The following is a 20,796-nucleotide window of genomic DNA, read 5'->3' as shown; positions in this document are numbered from 1 at the left end:
GCATTAATTATTTCCAGCACTCTCCTCTGTCTCTGGAGATTATGAATTCATATTAAATCCTGATTTATTTGTTCGGAAGATCCCCCTGTGAGCATCTCTGCACCTGCATCTCAGTGTGCTCCCGTCGTGATTTAATGCAACTTCCAGTTTGCAGCGACGACGTATTTGATCGGGATTTAATAGAGTGTGACGGACTTTGTTTCCCACTTCTTCACGTCCCAGTGATGAGTCGCCCAGGGTTACTGATAACCTAGAAGCAGAAGACAAGAAAGTGCTTAAATTCCTTTTGCCTTCGACCAGTAAAAGTACAATGTTTAAAGACTAAATTTAACATATAGAGCGCCATTGTTGTTGGATTTTCTTCATTTTTAGTCAGGTTTAGTGGATTTCCACACTTATCTTATTTGTCAAGTATTTGCAGACCTCCTATTTACCCCGGTTCTTTTAGAACATTTTCAAAGAGATAAGGTTGGTAGATTCAGTAAAAACTAAACTAATAATACTGAAGGAGTCTGAGATATCCCTGGTTGGAGGAATAAAGAGCTTCATTTATATAAGAAATAAAAGTGACTTTAATACTTTCAGAGTTCATTTCATTATAAATGATGGAAATGGTATTTTGAAGCAGCTATTGTTCTCTCTGCCTGAGGGAAAGAAACGTATGAGACTTAAGTGTGATTTTCCTGAATAACCTTTCGTCATTTTCTTCAATGTAAAAAATGAATGATATCTTAATATTATATTTGAAGAAAATCATTCGCTCGAGTCTGTTTCTTATCAGTTGACAGGAGCAGCGCGTTCATTCGAGGGAAGTAGGAGCTGCTGTTAATGCGACAAAGTCTGTCTTTGTGTGGAGTCGAGCGGCCGACGCAGTAAATGTACATTCTGAGGAAAAAACACTTCACGTCCTGCATTCTGGTGATTTTTTCTGCATCAATTCTTTGTTGGAAATGTATTTATTTATGTAAAGGAAAACATTTTTAACAATCAGAAATATAAAAATATAATGTCAAATAATGCCATAAGGCCTGCAGATCAACTTTTCTCTTTTAATCACTCCTGAGTCAACACAACATGAAGGCATGATTTACTCTTCCTTCCGCTTTCGTTTTTTTTGTTTGGGGAAGTAAACTCTTTAAATGTGCATGTTGCACCTATTCACCTCAATGATATTAATAATATATGAGTAATGACATTTAGATTAGTCTATAAACCCCTGGGATTTAATAGCTCATATGGGTTCTTGTCAAAACGTTCTGCTCATTCCAAACATTTTCCACACATCAGTGTTCTCTGAGATGTTGAGAATAAAGTTTTGATATTTTGAGAAAAAATCATGGCCTATTAGCTGCGAGACACCATTCCACTTTCATTGAACCACCTCTCAGTTGATACTGTTCTACAACAGAGACGTAGTTTGGAGATGAAAACAGGAGTTGGGGTAAAAATCGGTCTTTTGACGAAAGTCATTGCTAAGCTAACAAGCTAGCATGTTTTGCAAAATTGTTGAGCTCTGAGATCTTTACGTTTCCCTCCTTAATACCATTTCATTTAACAGATTGGTGTACAGTGTTCATCAAAATGCCAGTTTGGGGAATAAAACAACATCAAAATATTAATTAAGAGCCAGAAAATGTCTCATCGCATGTTTGTGATGACGGACTAGTGTTCAAGAGAAGTTTAGTCATCATATTTAGTCAGCAACCGCCTTTTTTAAAGAAATATAAAGCTTCCAAATCTACAAGTGGGGTATTTACTTACGTATTTTATGTTGAAAACAAAACGTTAAAATCGTTAAAAAATGTGTTAACCACAGACGGTATTTCAGGCCAAAGCCCATTCAGAAGAAAGGAACCGAAAGTGCACAAAACGCTGACTCATTTCTGTGTTTGAGGACTCATTCCTGCAGCACTCTATAACGTACTCCACAATATGACCATTGGGGAGTTAGTCTTCTGCGTATCTTCTTGCATTCTAATCATGTTCAGTGGACCAGGTTGTTCCTCAGAGGAGGAAAAGAGCTGTCATTTTGGCAAAACACAGGAGGGAATAGATAAAAAGTGAGTGTGGAGAATCACAGTCAGATCCCAAGGCTTCACAACGTCATCACGCTGAGCCTCAGATATTAAATAGATATTAAAGTTTAGAGGAGCTCACAGATCGGTCATAATAATCTGTTATGTATTGAAAAAGAGATTCCTCGTAGTCTCTAGACTGCATTGGACATGTCACTTGAGACCCTAGTATATATGTAGCCTATTATAATGTAGATTCCCTTACGTAAAAGCTTATGACATCATTATATGGGTACTCGACACGCTGAAAAGGTGGCCGTTTACACAACTGCTAAATGTCAAGCACTTCTTAAGCAATTATGCAAAGAACCAAAGTATGAAAAAGATCAAATGTAAATCTTTCTGATGTAGAAAATAAGGTCTATAGTTCAGTCACAAAACTTCTATAAGCACCTCCAAAAAAGGCCACGTATACAGAATGCAGCAGGTATCAGAGAAATAGTTTTCTTTATCATTTTTAGACATTATTTGTATTTTGTGTTAGAAATTAGTTGTTTGTACCTTGAAATTGATTATTCTTGCCCACATACAGTATTCATGACCCTGTGTAATGAATGCATGCTATTCTTAATTATGTGTTAGGCGGCCCCTTTGGACAAAAGTGGTAGTATTTCTCAGCACCAGAGTCCTTTCAGAAAACCTCTCATTTTATAGCAACACGGTCTGACAGTCTGCCCCTCTCAGTCCTGGTTCTGGTTCTCCCATGCCTCCCTTCCCTCCAGCGGGTCCAGCAATACGTCCTGGGTCTCCAGCAGCAATTGGCTCCCAGCGGGGAATGGAGGAGCACAGAGGAGAAGCTCTGCCCCTGGAGGAGGAGGAGGAGGAGACGCTGCTACTGTCGGGAGCTGAGCTCTCCTCCTCCCTCCAGAGCTTTGACTGCAGGTCCAAGGCTGCAGTGAAGCCGGATCTGGGTCTGTCCACGGTGGAGCGGTCTCTGCTGGAGGATCTGGGTCCGTCCACGGTGGAGCGGTCTCTGCTGGAGGATCTGGGTCTGTCCACGGTGGAGCGGTCTCTGCTGGAGGATCTGGGTCCGTCCACGGTGGGCCGGTCTCTGCTGGAGGATCTGAGTCTGTCCACAGTGGACCGGTCTCTGCTGGAGGATCTGAGTCTGTCCACAGTGGACCGGTCTCTGCTGGAGGTCCCGCTGGAGTCTGAGCTGAAGGAGTTTCTGGTGAACCTGCATGATTTTATCTGGTTTCTTCAGAATCCGACCCGGTGGCTCTGATGACGAGCATTCCGATTAATATATAGACGTCTATTACTTCTATCTGATGGTCCCGTTTACTGATTGTTTACAGGTCATATAGAGGCATCGGTGTTAAACTGAGACTGTTTAGCAGTAACTGGAAGCACCATTGTTGTTATTGTTGTCGGCTGAGTTGACTAATGAGGCGCCTGGTGGGACTTTTATGCCTTTCCGTTGCAACAGCATTAAGCAGTTTGTGTACTTCCTCCGAGTCATTACAGCTCATGATCACAGGTGGTGGATTCTCCAAACGTGTGACGGAAAAGACAAAACGTTCTTTCACGTTGCCATGAGCTTGTTGTATTCGTTTTTCATTAAGCTGCTGTTTGCCTCTCTCACCAACACTGGTTGTTGTCTAGGAAACCTTAATTTAGACGGCTCCATTGAAGACATAATGACTCAATACAGTTTATATACAACCAACGTGAGTCTCAGACAACTCTCCCTGGGTTATGGGGTTGGGCATCACAAGATAAATCGTGTTGTTTTGTTTTGTAAAACTCTTAAAGGGAAAGTTCACTTCCAGTGATAGCAGCGGTTATCAGATATTTGTGGTTCAAATGTTTTGGGAAAGATCATTTGGAAGTAATATTGCAGGGGAGACAGTCTCAGTGTATTTAACTGGGTTATCCGTGTGATGGTCTGCACCGCGGAGGTTTACATTGCCGGACATATTAACCAAGATGGAGGACTCCAAATCCACATTGGCTTTAAATCTATCAGGCTCTCTTATCATCTGCACCCCGCAGAGCGCTGAGTCACTAGTGTTAAACACGCCGTAAGCGTCTAACTGTATTCTTGGACAGGTAGGATGAAGGCTGGCTGACCTCAGCAGCTCGCGGCAGCCCCAGAAAGAAGGCTAGTTAGCGACGCTAATGCTAGACATTTCAAAACGAAACAGGATGATTAAAAACAGGGAGAGTAACAGAGTATGGAAGAGATTGAAAGAGTAGCACAGATAATCAAGAAGGAGACAGAATTTGGTTCACAGGAAGCGTCCTGTCTCATTCCATATCGTATCTGTGAGAAAAGAAAAATCTCTAAACAGATGCTGTATTGAATTTGTTGGCAAAGGGACAAGACTTTGGTATCGGAAGCTCTCTGGTTTCGATTCTAGCCCGAGTAGTATCGACCAAAAACCTTTGAGCAGGCTTTGATTGAATGCAGGTAAATGCCTGAAATGAAATCTGGGAACCCAGCAGTCATCATCTGATGATGATTTGGCTTTACATTTTTTTTTAAATTAGCTCATTAACTGGCTACTCGTGAAACAATCTGGTGTGAGAAAAACTCCAGTGCAACACTCAACGTAACCAAGCTAATATTGCAGATTGTTTAAATGTGTTTGTGATGACAGTTGTTTGAAGACGTTCAACGATGTGCTCGGTTCGAGCAGGAGAAAAAGCATTCTTTGTTTCAGCAATCTGAAAAGGTCCTAAACGCCGGGAGCGTCTACTGATTGGTCTCTTGAGCCAAACGTTTTAGCGGCTTCCCATTAAACATGCAATATTAGAAGAGAATGAAGGAATAACAGATGACCAAAGACAACACATGCAGACATGGATGAGGTGATCAGTATGCCAATAGCATGCACAGGGCAGCAGAGCATGGGGGAAAGGACCATGTCAGCTCCTGTCAAGACGAAGAGAAAGATTCATGAACCAGCTGACCTCCGAGACAGACGCTCTGCATGCTGAGCAGTGCAGCCATGCAGCCATTTGAAGGAGGCTCAGTAGAGCAAGAAAACAGGTGCACCATTGAGAATAGAATAGCATTACTTCTTATCTGATTTGAGGAACGATTTTTAAATAAATAATGAGGCACTATGTGTTGACTGACTTGAAACAGCTGTTTAAGGAGGTTATTATGTTTTAAGTAAATGAGTAGTGCCAGGTGGAGCAAACTGCCTACCACTAAGAGGCTCACAACGACTATGAAAAAGGGGCAAAAGAACCAAAAAGAGACACAACAATTACAAAGACAAAGAAAGAGACACATACAGACTACAAAGGGACACAAATCAACAGCAGAGAGACTCAAAATGACCACAAAGAGACAAAACAATTAGAAAGATAAACAAAAAGACAAATAAATATTACAAAGCGACTCAGAATGACTACAAAGAGACGCAAAACGACAATACAAGTGGGCAGAACAACTTCAGAAAGACCAAAACAGCCACAAAGAGACACAAAATGACTACAAAGAGACAAAACAATTGCAAAGATAAAGAAAGAGACACATAAAGACTACAAAGGGACACAAAGCAACTGCAAAGAAACTCAAAATTACCACAAAAAGACTCAAAATGTCTACAAAGAGAAACTAAAATTACAAACTTCAACAAAGAGACAGATATAAAGACTATGAAGAGACACAAAACAACAACAACAAAAAACTTGCAATGACTATAAAGAAACTCACAAAGACGATAAAATGGGCAGAACAACTACAAAGTATAAAGCAACTTCAAAGAGACTCAAAATGACTACAAACAATATAACTACATTAAGGCTAAAACATCAACAAAGAGACTCAAAACTACGACAAAGAGACAAAAAATGAAAATGAAGAGACTCAAAATGACCAGTAAGAGCCACAAAACCATAGAAAGCTATTTGACGACTACAAAGACACACAAAACAACAACAACAACAACAAGATGCTAAAAGACTGTAAAGTCTGCGTGTCTTGCTCGTATGTAAGAGAGGTGGTGAGGAGAACAACCAGTCTCATTCCCACTTTCGGTAAATACCTCCCTGTGTTTATATGTACTGCTATGGAGGGCAGAGGCTACTTCAGGCTATGAAAAACAAATTACTGTTCCCTTATTATCAATCTGCTGCTATCTATTGCTGCCAGTAACGTGTAATGGGATCCCTCCAGCATTAACTTGAAAGCTGAGATGTGTGTTTAATGTGAAAGTCTAAGTGAGCTGAAAACAACAGGATGACTAATATAATATACTTTAAAGAGAAAGAAGATGTATAGCTTGTTGTTGCCACCAATTCGACAGGTATGCTAGAGTAGGTAATTAGAGATCCAACAGAGAGGAGATGCCGATATTATTAAGGACACAATGTCTTTTTGTATTTTTAAACCACATTAAAACTTGTTTTATTCCTTATGAATGTTCCATACTAGATATGCAGCTATGACTATTATTCATTTCCATGTTGCCTTCGTCTCTTATTTGTTTGACCAGATGTTACACACAAAACTAATTCAGCACTGATATCGTTTCTACTTGCATGCCTTCAGCAGGACCTAATGACATTCATGTTCTCTCTTTTATTGCTCATTGAGCTGGGTAACAACCAAAAAACTATGTTTTATCTGGCTGCTGCAACATTCCATCAGATGGAAATGTTCTGTTTCATGTGCATCATTTCACACAGATTTTCTCCCAAAATAGAAAGAAACGATGGGATCGGCACTATAATTCAAAGAGAGGTATTTTACAATGTGTGGGTGGTCTGGGTGAGTTTGTGCTCACTCTACTGTTGATGCTGATTGTTAAAGGGGTAGTAATTAGTGTCCCTGCATTTTAATACCAGATTGATTAGACTGATTGGTTAGAATCTGCTCTTGAGTCCTATGGTGTCCACTTATCTGAGCATTTCATATTAAGCAGTTATTGATAGCTGTGACTTTTACTGTTGCTGTATTTTTTTTTCTTGCAGCACAAAATGCAAAACAACTCCAGTCACTTGGTTACGGCACATTTTTACTTTCATTTTAACATTGGGCCGCGTAGCTTTTATTCCAAAAGTGGGAATTTAATTCAGAACATGCAGCTTTGGAAATAAATTGCATCCTGAAGGAGTAATCAGTGACTCAGAGGTAGTTATCTACAATCATATCAACCTCCTGCCCATGTGTTTTGGCCATTTGGAGTCCATGCATCAGGCCTACTGTCGACGATACGGCCGCATTGATTGAAAACATTGACCTCTCGCTCAAAGAAAACTTATTCGAGTTGTCTGCCCAGATGCAGATGACGGACAAATTCAGTGATTTATTGAGAAAAAGCTCCCGATGACAGGCCCGTAATATCATGCAGGCAACAGGGAAACAGGCAGAAAAACTCCAAACAGAAGATGAATGGACAAAGAACGAAGGAAGTGGGCTGATATTTGGAGATGATGACTTGTTGCGGGAGTGAAAACAGGTGAGCAGGAGGTCAGGTGAATGCCAGGTTAATGAGGAAAAAACTAATCAGGGCGGGGCGGACAATTAAAACTGACACACAAAACATAACTAGAAAAGTGCACTCAGTAGAGTGCAGATCTCTGCCAGGTGTGTCTGCGAAAATCACTGATGTATTGTGTGATTGAATGAATTTTGCTAAACTGCAATTCACTGTGTAACGCTTCATGTTGACTGTTTAGCGCTTTTTGGACGGGACACAAACAGAAGTCTCCTTAGTGAAAGTCCTGTGTTTGTTTGACCCATCCATCCACCTTAAGACACATTTGAGGAATTGTGAGATGATTAACATGAGAGGAAGGAGGGGACTGCCCATTGTTACTATGACCCACTATATTCAAACCCCAAAAGTCCAAAGAAATCTCTCATTTGGGGACCGAAAGCCCATTTATCCGACATCACAGTTATCCAGAAAACTAAATTGTTCCAAAGGCCCATTGCCCTGAAAATATGACCCATTCTTGATGCGTGGAATCGTCGATCCAAAATCCAGGTTCAAGTTTGTTAAAGTTTGATGGCAGACATTTAGACTTTACGTGGAAGAAATAATGCATCCAAGTAGCCAAAAAAAAGAAGCAATACAAGCAAACTTGAGCTCATCCAACATTTATCTGCATCTTTCAGGTAATGCAGTGACTTCTGTTAGTTTAGACAAATATTAAATGCACAATAAACGTCATGACTACAAGGTGCAAACCAATCACACATAACTTTGGCACATCTTCGATCCACATAAGTGACAGAGAAAGAGACGGACATTACCGGCTGTGTTGTGGCAAACAGCCGTGTGCTGAGCGAAGGAATAAGAAAGAGAGTGTTGTTCCTCATACATCGTGCTTACCAGAGAAACCAAGGAATCAATGATCAACTCAACCTTAAACTGGCGCCGTACTGAACAATAATACACACAATACAGTGCAAACCATAATAATCTCCTCAAGTACTGATGTTCCCAGTTCAATACCTGTGATATATATATATTCAGATGGCACTACGGGTTCAGGGTCACCGTGTTTCACTAAAATCAATAGTTTGTTTCTTCTTGGTAGAATAATTGTGCAGGCTTGGAGTTACACGAGCTCCAGAGGAGGAATCGATGGGGGTCAATCAGTTCTTTATGCTTTCTTCTTTTTCCATGTGAACAGAAAATGGAATCTTTTCATTAGATTTCAACATGTTGTGATGAGTAACAAATAATGAGTTTTTAAAATATACCAATCCAGCTATTAGAGGTGATAAGCAGTAAAACCTCTCTAGAGTAAGTGTGGTTATGTCAAATCAAGTCCATTTTTATGTGTGAAAAGATTGTTTTCGAAGTCTGTTACTGTCTCAAATTGCCAACCCTGTCGCATACAAAATGACGTTCCCATACGACTAAAATGCACTCGACTACGTTACGAGGGGAACGTGTTTTCTTCCCGGACCCAAAGGTCGCAGCTTTAAACCGTTTCAAACACGGTGATAACAAAATCAAAAGCAAGACGCAGTAATCTAACCAAGACGCAATCAAGTCATGGATAACATCTGCATTTTGCATTCACACGTGCTCTTACATTTCTGAAAGAACTGATCAAACCTGGAACGAGCTCACATGAGACGGTGCCAACAGCAGCTTTGTCAAAACAAGCAGATAAACCTCCTCCTGTTTGAATGGCTTCAGGTCTGCTAGAACCGTCCCTCTCCTCTCACACACACACACACAGATGTGCTACCTGTTGCTTGGTCTAATGACTATCTATTTTTTTGCTCTTGCAGATGTGTGAAGTTGTAGGAGTGCTGTTATAGAACTTGGTTGTTTATGAGAAAAACAAGAACTCCTGCGGGCACTCGCAGGTTTTCCAATCTTGCATTCCATCTTTCCATTTTGCAGAGACGTTGTTATGGCGACTTTGGCACCATTAGCATCCCTCTCTAACGCGCGCACACACAAGCAGAAACACACTCCAATTCTCTCTTACACACCAGATAAAGAAATGCAGTTATACAATATGCACTCAAGATTAAAATCGTGTCGGGAAAAGAACTGGGACACTGCAAGATTCAAGCATACATATTAGTTAATAATGAGCAAAAATCACCACAGACGGATGTTTTTAAACATTATAAAAAGACACGCACATCCTGTGTCCAATTGGTTCAGTGCTGGATAAAAACGTAAAAAAATCGAACAGAATCAAAACAGATAGATCTGCACACCAGCTCCAGTCAGAGGGATTTTATTATTGCTGCGCAACGCTTCGAGCACCAGACTTTTCCTCAGACTTCTGATAAGAACTGAGTCTCGAACACACGTGACATACCACACCTGTTGCAAATAATCAATCAAAACAAGTAGCTACAAGTATGAGATTTAAAAAGAAGAGAAAGGTACAAAAAGATGAGGTTGGAATATGAAGCAACACAGCAGTAACATAATGCAGCTCCCATAATTCAGTACTGCAGAAAGGCCTCCAGCTGTGTCACTAAATGTACACACACATGTGACATACCACCTCTTTTTGCAAATATATATCAAGAAATGCATGGAGCATATACACAAATATACTAATCTATGCTTCAAATGACCAAAACTCACAAATATGCAACAAAGATATATAAACACAATCCCCTTATCTCTACCTTTACTTTTGAGACATTATATTTGTAGCCTCCATGTACTATGGATGCATGTATTCAATATACAATGTGTTTTCTTACTAGTATTTAATATTTGATTGGCTATTTGCAACAGATGTCCGAAGTCTGAGGAAGAGCCTGGAGCTCGGAACGTTACGCAGCATAAAAATCCTTCCAATGGGAGCTCCTTGGTGTGCAGATCTATCTGTTTTAATGATGTTTTTCAACTACACAGTAAGTTAATGTGTTATTTAGTTCATCCAAATTGACAAATGGCTCAGATTGAATGCCGGATATTAATAAAATAATACTTCCACCCTCTCGGGCTTAATAATTAAGGGCAAGTATTTTCTCCCCGCAGTGTGGCAAATTGCTGTTTTAGAACAAGAGAGACTGCGCATTCATTTTTCTCAATTAATTGAACTTAACAGAGAGGACCTGACTTGGGCGTAAATTCAAACATTATTTGCCGTGGCTGGGGATGGGAAGAGCAGAGTCAACACTGTCTAATTTGATGCAAGCGGCTCTGTGCACAAATCCCCAGGAGGCCGGCATCAGGACAGATAGAGCCAGTGAGAGCCTTCGGTAAAGTAACACGGAAAGGCCACGTGCAAGGAGACATTGTGGCAGTGCTGGAGGAAAAGGTACCTTTCCCTCTTGTAAATTAAGTGTAAAGGACACTTCTCTACTAATAAAGTTGCATTGATAATTTAGGGAGCATCTGCTGATTCGCTGGCCGTGCGGAGCAATGAGCATGTGAGTGAAACATGGGAGGCATTCAGGCGAGGCTCTGCTGGAGCTGGCGATACCGCAGCTTATTAGGATTCAGCAGAAATCAGCAGTCGGGTTTTGAGATGATAAACCACAGACTGAGGAGCAGAGAGACGAAGCATTACATCGCTATTGCACACTGGGAAAGAGGATTTTGGAGAGTTTTGGAAGCCCAAAGAAAAGGATGTAGAGATAAGTCAACGGATGAAAAAAGAGACTCATTAAGTGAGTCTGTTCATTAAGTCCATGTATAAATCAATTCCATCGGCTTCAACTCATATGGCCTCCTGATCCAGTTGCTGCCCCTCATTCACGCCAGGATTGTTTTAGACATGCATCAAGTCTTGTCGTAATGAATAGCTGACATTGCGTGGTGTGTGAGATTCTCTTCTATAGTCCAGTTCGTCAGCTTTCTGTGTAAAACACTCACTGAAGCTCCAGCTCTCTCTGTTCCTTCAGCTTCTGTTACTCAATTCTGCATTTCGTCTGTCGGTCTTTCTCAACAAATTTCTTTTGATGACAAATTGGCTCCACTACAGCTCTCTGCCTTGAAAAGTCGGAACCTTTGTGATTTCAACAAAGTGAAGCAAAGAAGTAAAAACTACAGCTGAAAGGATCACGGTTTCACAGACGCATTTCTCATCTCTTTTTTCATCAGAGATTAACAAAACAGGATGTTTTGGATGGATAGCTGTTCCTGTTACTGGTAGAGGAACATGGCAACATGTGTGTTCTTGTGCAATATCCTGGATTGCTAAGCGACACTGGTGTAATAATAGTCTATTTGTCATCCTGTGTCTTTTGGTGTATACCCCTTTGTGACTATGTTGTATAAATAATAACATGTATGTTGTTGGAATTAGTCCCTTTGTTTGGATTGTAAACATTCTTTTCTTGAGTTGATCATGTCAGGTTATATTGTGTTGCCTTTATTTCTGGCGCACCCTTTGCGCACCCTTTGCACGATAGCGTCAGAATGTTTTTACTCGACTCAGAGACCTTGGAGGAACACTTTGTACTGTCTTTTATAGGTATTACTGCAGATGTAGAGAAGAATGGTAAATAATACAAAAGTCCTCTATTGAACACAATAACACAGAGCTTCGCACATTTCACACATGCCTCACTTATAAAGCCTTTGTAACCTTCTTCTTTAGTACAATGGTGTTTTCTAGAATTTTGCACAAAAGGACCAAGTCCTTGTAGGCAGCGATGATCGAGACAGCTCACCAGTTCGTCCCACGAGTACAGCTATTTAAAATGTCTTCCTCCCGTCACGTAGGACGCTCAGACCGCCTGTAGGAAGACCTTCATCTGCAACGGTTTTGGGTTTTTCTGCTTCGGTGTAGGTCACACTTGAAGGAGTGGAAACACACTTTTCACGTATCTCAAATTGGTCACGTTGCGTAGAAACAGAAGCTCGCAAAGACCTGAGAAGTTTCACCACTGTTCAATTGTTGATCACTTTTTTGGTAACGTTAGGCTTGTGGCCTGAAATCTGTCAAGGATGGTATCCCAGAAATGGGCCACATGCAGTTTCTAGGTACTCTAGGTACTCTAGCGCACGGCTCTCCTGCTTCATGTCTGCTGTCCCTTTTTATTTTCAAGTGCCTTCCTTATCTTTGTGTAGTTTTTCGATAGAGCTTTGGTAGCATCTGCTCAAGAGCTCCATCTTCTACTTGAGAGAGATTTCAAAGGCAAACCTATTTTGTCCGTATCGTGAACGAAATAGGTTTGGAGAGGAGGAACAAAAGCTATACAGGGACTGTAACATGTTAAAGTCATTTCCAACCCCTGCTGGCTCTAATGGTTTTGAGAGTGAGGTGCACAGGGTACATAAGTACATTACTCTTTCCAGTCGTATATAAACTTGAGTTGCAGTATGGCATTTGATAGGTCCAAGCCTAATCTGTCAACCATTCTGCTAAACTTTTTTCTGTCAATTGGCTCAAAAGCAAAAGCTGATGAACATTTTTTGACAAGCTTAGAAGCAGAAGCCAGGCACCAGCCGGGCATACAGTGACTACGTACGTATGGACTCATAGAACCGGAGTTACATCCCAGTAACTACTATTTCTATTTCGGGCGGGCTTCATTATTTGTAAACACCGGTGTCGAGGGCTATTGTGATGTGATGTACTCAAGCTCATAAGTGAAGGCGAAGGATAATAATGGGACGAGATGGGCAAATTGCTCCGTGCTGCGTCCTTTCCGGTTCGGGAATAGTGACCGAGACTACAAGTATGAGTTAGAAACTGAGCAATGTGGGCCAGCATTGAAGCGTGCAGCGATCGAGGGGAAAGAAACTGGGCTACAGCGATGTGCCCGAGCTTTCTCCCCCTTTTCCCCCTTCTCCACCTCACATGAGGCGGGGGAGAGGGGAGGTCACCACATCACACTGGGGGGGGGGGCTGCCTCTCCAAAAATAGACTTTTGTGTTGTTGATTGAACAGCAAGCATGAGGTGTGGCAGCGAAACCAGGAAGATGAGCAAATCCACTGTGCTGGTACCATTTTGTTTCATTGTGATTTGGCAAAAATACATTTAGAAAATAAAGAAATGAAAGGAAAAGGAAGGAGATGGTATTTTGTGCGACTGAGACCAAACTGAGGCTGTCGGTCTGAGATGAGTGGAAACAGCAGCGAACGCTGAAACGCTGCTTTCATATTTAATTCTGCAACATTCACCGTCCACTTTTTACAAGCATATTCCTTCCTGATGGAATGAATGAAATGAATGTTTTTGCCTGCTTGAATGTGTCACAGGAATAAAAGATATGGACAACAGGTACGTTTTTCTAAAACCTTCAAATTCTTTCATAAATCCATCCGTTTCTTCTCACGTACTTCACTTTTTGTAACATTGTATGGATTTGATGACAAAGGATGTTCCTTCATCAGAGTATTCATGAAAAAGATTCCAGTGTTTACTCTGATATCCATGAATCCATTACATTCTAAAATCCGTTAAGATCTTATTAAATTCGTAATAAATCACACAGATGCTAATAATTGTTATTGAATGCATGCAGCCAGTGTTAGAAATGTTTTGTTTACTTCAATTATTCACCATGATCGAGAACCCTGTCGGTGTTATTTCTGGCACACAAACTTCAGTTTCTCACTTCTTTCAGTTCTATAATAATACATTAATTTGTATCTTCATGTTCTATATGAGTCCAGTTGTTTTCGTAATGTGATGTTGTTTTGACATGTGAATTTGAGGAAATGCGTGTTTTTTTCCTGTTTGAGTAAAAAGTCAACAAAGTAGTCGCTGTGTAAAGGTTGAAGTCTGCACAGCAGAGGAAGGCTGACAAACAGAGCTGTTGCTGAGGCGGCAGCATGATTTATTGAAGTTACTTTGCAGCAGTGATTCACAGAGTACACGTTGGTCAAACAAATGGCTTCATATCGGCACACATTTATCAAATTCCAGGCAAAGTTTTTAAGAAAATGGGCCGCCCATTTACATCAGTTTCCTTGTGCATCTTATGAGCTTTGAAATGCTCTTCTGAGCTTAAAAACACAGAAATAAATAAGGCAATATTGAAATCAGCACTTACCCAACATATAAAGACTGTCACATAGGATAAGTTGCTCTTTACATCGCAGCGCAACATATTTAAGGCAAGAATAAAAGCAACACGTTACACAACACATACATAAAAATACATTGTTTTTTTTCCATAAATATGATGAAAAATAGATCTCTCTATGGTCATACATACATGCTGAGGGTGAGAACAACCCACGTGTGCAAAGTTACACAAATATCGACACAAACCACAAATTCACAGGAGCTTTGAATGGAAATCAACAGATGTGATGAGTCAGATTGTGTCAGCGGGTCTGAGAAGGCTCTGCTTTTTGCTATTTGCGCAGACGAATACATACAAACACTGAAGCTGTTTTCTGTTCATCCCTGGGATAAAAATCTCTTTTTGGCTGCTCTGCTTCAAAGGGGAAAGCAGCGGTGAGGGTTCACAAAAACTGCATCCCTGATGAGGTAGGGTAAAGAAGTTGCCTTCATGGAGCCAAACACTGGGAATACACACTTTAGAGGAAAGTTTCTGTAGGTAAAATAAACTAAACATTTAAAACAGAAATGCTTATTAAGTGCCATCTTTTGCCTGAGAAATACCCATTTTCCCCATTTCAAAGTCATAAATACATCATCTGTTTTCAGTACATTCTGCACTGATACTGATTGACTGAATACTGAATATTGACCCTCATCACTGTAAATATGTCACCCAGTGACTGGGCAAAGAGAAATTGTGGTATTTTTTTCCCTTGTTTTCAGAAGCATCTAGTTTGATCTCAGTGTGTTTGATCTCAACACCTCTTTTCTACAAAGTAGTCCATTTCAAATCCCCTCGTTTCCCTCTGTGTGTGTCAGACAGTTGCACCTATAACTTAGAAACATGCCACCTCTGTAGAAAAAGGTCGAACCCCACTTTAGTTGAGCAGGATGTTCCCTGTGCTTGCATTAATCTCCTGCTTCATGATCAGCACATAACACACGAGGGAAATCACTGAGTTGTGATGTCGACATTCTATCTCACGGAAATCATGGAGATTTAGATTTTCTTTGACAGTGAACAAGAAAAAATGTTTGAGTATCAGCATGCTGATAATCTTTACTTCAAATTGCACTTTAGACCGGCGTTAACTACCAAACAAAATAGCATTTTTTCCACAGAGCGATAGTATTTTACAAGGTGTCTGTAAACCTGCCTCTTCAACAACTCAAATGCCCTACTTATCACTCATTAACAGAACGACTGCGAGAGCGCAGGGCACAACAAAGCTACACAATGATTACAGATTCAAATCTCAAAGTCCCTGTCGGCCAAGTTTCATTCAAATTGCTGATTGTAGCTTTCAGAGTTGAAGCTCTGCTGACACTCACACGCACAGGAGCACGTGTGAGCAGCAGAAAATCTCTTTGAAGGTTTTCCTCATCTCCTGGCTGCGAAAGGCGTAGATGATGGGGTCGATGACGGAGTTGCACATGATGAGAATGAGGTACATGTTGAAGTGGGACATGAAGCAGGTGCAGTAGGGGTTCCTGGGGCAGGTGATCATGAGGATGAGGTGGAGGAAGAAAGGCGCCCAGCACACCACGAACACCCCGAGGAGGATGGTGAGGGTGATGGCGCCCTTCATGTTGGCCCGCTGATGGATGGGCGCGTTGCCCGGCAGCGCTGCGATCCGCTTCATGTGCAGGCGCGCCAGCAGGAACATGTGGACGTACAGCGAGGCCATGAGCACCAGCATGGTGAAGAACATGACGATGAGGCAGATGAGCACCGTGGTGCTCTCCGAGTAGATGATGAACAGGATGCCGGACACCGTGCAGCCAGTCCAGATGCTGCCGATGACCAGCATCGCCCTTCGCAGGGTGACGATGTTGTGGTATCGCAGCGCGTAGAAGATGGTGATGTAGCGGTCGACGGCGATGGCCAGCAAGCTGCAAATGGACGCCAGCAGGGAGCTGCAGATCATAGAGTCAAACACGTTGTCCATGTTTTTGATCAGTGCGACGGGGATGGTCAGGTTGCCCCCGTTAATGAGCGCTATGACGATGGTCTCGGAGGCGTTGGAGACACTGACGAGCATGTCGGCAACGGCGAGGCTGCAGATGAAGAAGTACATGGGCGAGTGAAGGTTCTTGTTTTTGACTATGGCAGCAACCACCAGGATGTTCTCCAGCAGGCTGACGATGCCCAGAGTGAGGAAAACCTCCGTGGAAATCAGCAGCTGCTCGTAGCATCCTGCTGATGAGTCCTTCCCCTCGGCCGATGGGTCTTTGTTAAGTGGCAAGATGCCTGAGGTTTGGCTCCTGTTGTGGTAGCCTTGGATCCATCCACTGTGCTCCGTGGCATTCATCATCAAAGTCCCCGTCTTCTTGGGTTAGGTCTTCTCTTTCTGTTGCTATTATTTCATTGTCCGTGTTTAAATGTCAGCAGTCGTCCTCATCATCTGGATGACCACCAAGAACGGAAAATGTAAAAAAAACAAATCTTCCTTTTTCTTTCCTCAGGTTTACCAAAAAAATAGACAATTATCTTGAAACATCTGCTGCTGCTGTTGTTACTCTCAGTCAAAAACAATCCCACGGGACTCCTCTCATCCCTCCGCTCAGTCAAGAAGTTAAGATAAATGTTCCCAGAGTAAAAGATGTAAAGACGATTAGGTGGAGGGAGTGAAGCAGAGAGGTGTTTGAGACGGTGAGTCAACGGCGAGTGGGAACATGAGAAGCGGAGAGTTCAGAGCGTACCAGCTCGCCGTGTGAGTGCAGGCAGATCATCACTTAGTAAGCTGCTGTGGTCTTCCCGTCTCCGTCCGTCTCACTGCTATTATACACACACACACACACACGTAAACACACACACACCCCCTCCTGTAGTTTTTTTGTCCTATCCGCTTGCTGATAAGGTGGGAGGAGGAGCAATGTTTGGCTTGACGAATGAATGAGCAAATTTAAGACTGAATGGATTTGTGAAACTTGGTGCATCGACTTACAGGCTGAATACACGCTTCAATCTTTAGGCTGAGCTGAAAACATTAAATGGAACCGACAGTGAAAACAAGAAAGAGAGTAAATGATGCAGTACAGGGTGATATGTTTTTCAAAGAGTATACATACTATTATTCTACATACTGTAATGTTATTTTATTGTTTATGCTCATGTTGAAATCTAAATTTGATATGTGTTAATATAAGCTTGGTTGCTAAAAAATGCTCCATGCTGTTGCAGTAAAACAAGCCACAAAGCCATACCGATGAGCTAAAACAGGCTAAACGTCTCGAATGGCACTCTGTGTCACTTTGAACCCTTTTAAACATTTCATTTGGTAAATTGTTCATATAAAATAATATTAATAAGAGTGGTAGCACTAATAATAGCAAATATATAATTATAGAAAACTGATAATACTAATGATAACAGCAGCAGTGGATATAATAGAATAATAATGATAGTAAAAGTAGCAGTAATAGTAATTGGGTATAACCACACTGTGTGACGATGTCGGGTCCCCATGCTGTTGGTTCAGCCTCTATCTGTCCACGTGCCTCTGTGTTAAAGGTTTCATCTCTGCTGCTGCTCACTGAGAGCTGACTTCACTGTGACGAGAGGGTAACTGTAGCGCAAGGTCTGGAGGTGATTCATGCATTTCATGTTGGTGTACCGGAAAAATGTTACAAGAAAAATGTCTCTATCAAGGTACAAATTAATTGTAAATTGTTATATGTTATAATATTAAGAAAGGTGCAAGTCTCAGAACTGTATTAATACAACATGGACGCTCACCAGATTTATCAATATTGTATTGTATATTGTATCAATTTAAAAATAAAACAAATGAGAGCTGAGGCATGTCATCAACTCACGTAATCTATCATTGCCGCACTCAAAGTGAGTTTGAAGTAACTGTGTTTTCTTAACCACATGAGCGAACACAGGAGATCTATATACAGGAGATCTACACACAGGAGATCTATATACAGGAGATCTATATACAGGAGATCTATATACAGGAGATATACACACAGGAGATCTATATACAGGAGATCTATATACAGGAGATATACACACAGGAGATCTATATACAGGAGATCTATATACAGGAGATATACACACAGGAGATCTATATACAGGAGATCTACACACAGGAGATCTATATACAGGAGATCTATATACAGGAGATCTATATACAGGAGATCTATATACAGGAGCTCTACACACAGGAGATCTATATACAGGAGATCTATATACAGGAGATATACACACAGCCTGTGTGTATCTCCTGTGTGACACAGGAGATCCACGTACAGGAGATCTACACACAGGAGATCTATATACAGGAGATCTACACATAGGAGATCTACACAGTAGATCTACATACAGGAGATCTACACACAGGAGATCTATATACAGGAGATCTACACACAGGAGATCCACACACAGGAGATCCACATACAGGAGATCCACATACAGGAGATCCACACACAAGAGATCCACATACAGGAGATCCACATACAGGAGATCCACATACAGGAGATCCACATACAGGAGATCCACATACAGGAGATCCACATACAGGAGATCCACATACAGGAGATCCACATACAGGGGATATTTGCTTCGTTCCAGTTGCTCCAGGAGAAATAAATGCTGCCTAAAGTCACTTTTCTCAAGATAAGACACAATATAAGATATATAAAAAAGATTGTGTAAAGGAGTTACAGAGAAAGGGGATGCAGTTTGGAACGAGGCTTTGGAGTTGGTTAACTTTTTTAAATTTAAGATCCTACATTGACAGTCAGAGAGATTTATACTCCAGGGCTGTGATCTTAAACTGAATTCGGGAGGTAAAAGGTAGTCAGTGGAAGTTTCTGAGGACTGATGTAAATGTCCCCGCTGTGGGACTAATAAAGGCTGATCTTATATTATCTTTAAGATATTTCTCAGGTGTTGTAATGCAATAATGTGTTTGTAAAAGGTCAACCCAAAATCCAATACAAGTCCTAATATTTTAAATTAAATTCTCTCACGAACACCTGCTTCTCCATCGTCTCATTCATTGTGTTGGTAGGTGATGAGCAGAGGTGCTTAAGCAGCTATATTTGGGTGTGTTTGGAGCTTAGAGAGCATACTAATGGGGACTTCAGGATGTAATTACATCAGTTACATTATGATGAGCAGATAATTACTTACAAATGCTGTGTCACGCCAGGAACGTAGCCTTTGTGGAAATAATTGCTACATAATTATGTAAGTGATACTTAAGTGCTTATAAAGGCAATTTGTATGACTAATTTCTTCATAATTGCCAAATATACAAAAAGACAATCATCATACTGGGTGCTACCTTGCCTCCCAAATATTAATTACAGTCTGCTATGTTCACATAAATGTAATATTTTTTTATCTGCTCATCACTCAGATACTCTTTTTAAAATGACCGTGGCTTGTTTTACATCACGTTGATTTTGAATAAACTTTAACAGAACGTGTGATAATGTCTACGTTGTGCCAACATGTCAGGAGAAAGTGTTTGTCTGTGAAACCTTGAAAGCAAAACACACTCACTAAAAAGAAAACCTTTGAAAAACTTTGAAACATTGAATTTGTTCTGACTCATGAAGTCAACTGAATGGCATCTTCAAGGTTGTTGTGCGTTCACTGCGTTTCAGTTTTGCACCTCACACCTTCACTGTTTTGGTTTAGTGTCACTGCTCTAGTTTAGTTGACAGCCACTGGTAAAGCAACGTTAGCAACGATTGCTAGTGAGCACAACGGAGCATTGAGCAGGTGAAGAGCCAGATACTTGGCAACGATGATGCCCGTAACCTCAGAAACTCATTGTTGTCCTGAAGAGAGGAGAGTGTGAGACGCTGCTGAGAGTTTACTCTGAGTGTGTACGGGTTCCAACCGGCCGGGGCTTTTCATAGAACATGTGTGGCTGTAGCCTCGGACATGTATCATTTTTGTCATAAGGATTGACGATGTATTCATTTAATTGTACATATTGCACTTTTGCCCATTCTCCATTGCTCTTCTGGATGTTTCTTGTATTTTTTTGGCGTTAAGGAGTTTTCCTTATCCGATGAGAGAGTCCAAAGACAGAAGATGACACAGTTGCAGTTCAAAATAAAAATGACTCAGAGCGTGAGCGATGCAGTTACAGAAAGGTAAGGTTCAAAACTATTGACCCAGGACAAAAAAAAGAAATCCCACCTGTTAAAAAATACCCCATTTATTTCCACAACTTTTGCAATAATGGATCTACTTAAGTTGTAAGATGTAAGATGTAAAGGATGATCCGCTCTTCTCCTTGAGCCACGGCTGCACACTCAACAGACTAAAAC

At 41.1% G+C, this 20,796-nt stretch overlaps 1 protein-coding gene across 1 annotated transcript; it reads right to left on the bottom strand.

Moving 5' to 3' along the window:
* Nucleotides 1–15,824: 15,824 nt before the first annotated feature.
* On the bottom strand, nucleotides 15,825–16,808 carry mc4r (melanocortin 4 receptor; the record flags this gene model as incomplete). Its single annotated transcript, XM_079181735.1, has 1 exon — nucleotides 15,825–16,808. One exon carries the CDS (start codon nucleotides 16,806–16,808, stop codon nucleotides 15,825–15,827), a length of 984 nt encoding a protein of 327 aa, XP_079037861.1.
* Between the last annotated feature and the right edge of the window lie 3,988 nt (nucleotides 16,809–20,796).

Source organism: Pholis gunnellus, assembly GCF_910591455.1.
Source record: "Pholis gunnellus genome assembly, chromosome: 20".
Lineage (NCBI taxonomy): Eukaryota > Metazoa > Chordata > Actinopteri > Perciformes > Pholidae > Pholis > Pholis gunnellus.
The sequence above is the reverse complement of the archived record's forward strand: the minus strand, read 5'-3'. Positions and strand labels throughout refer to the sequence as shown.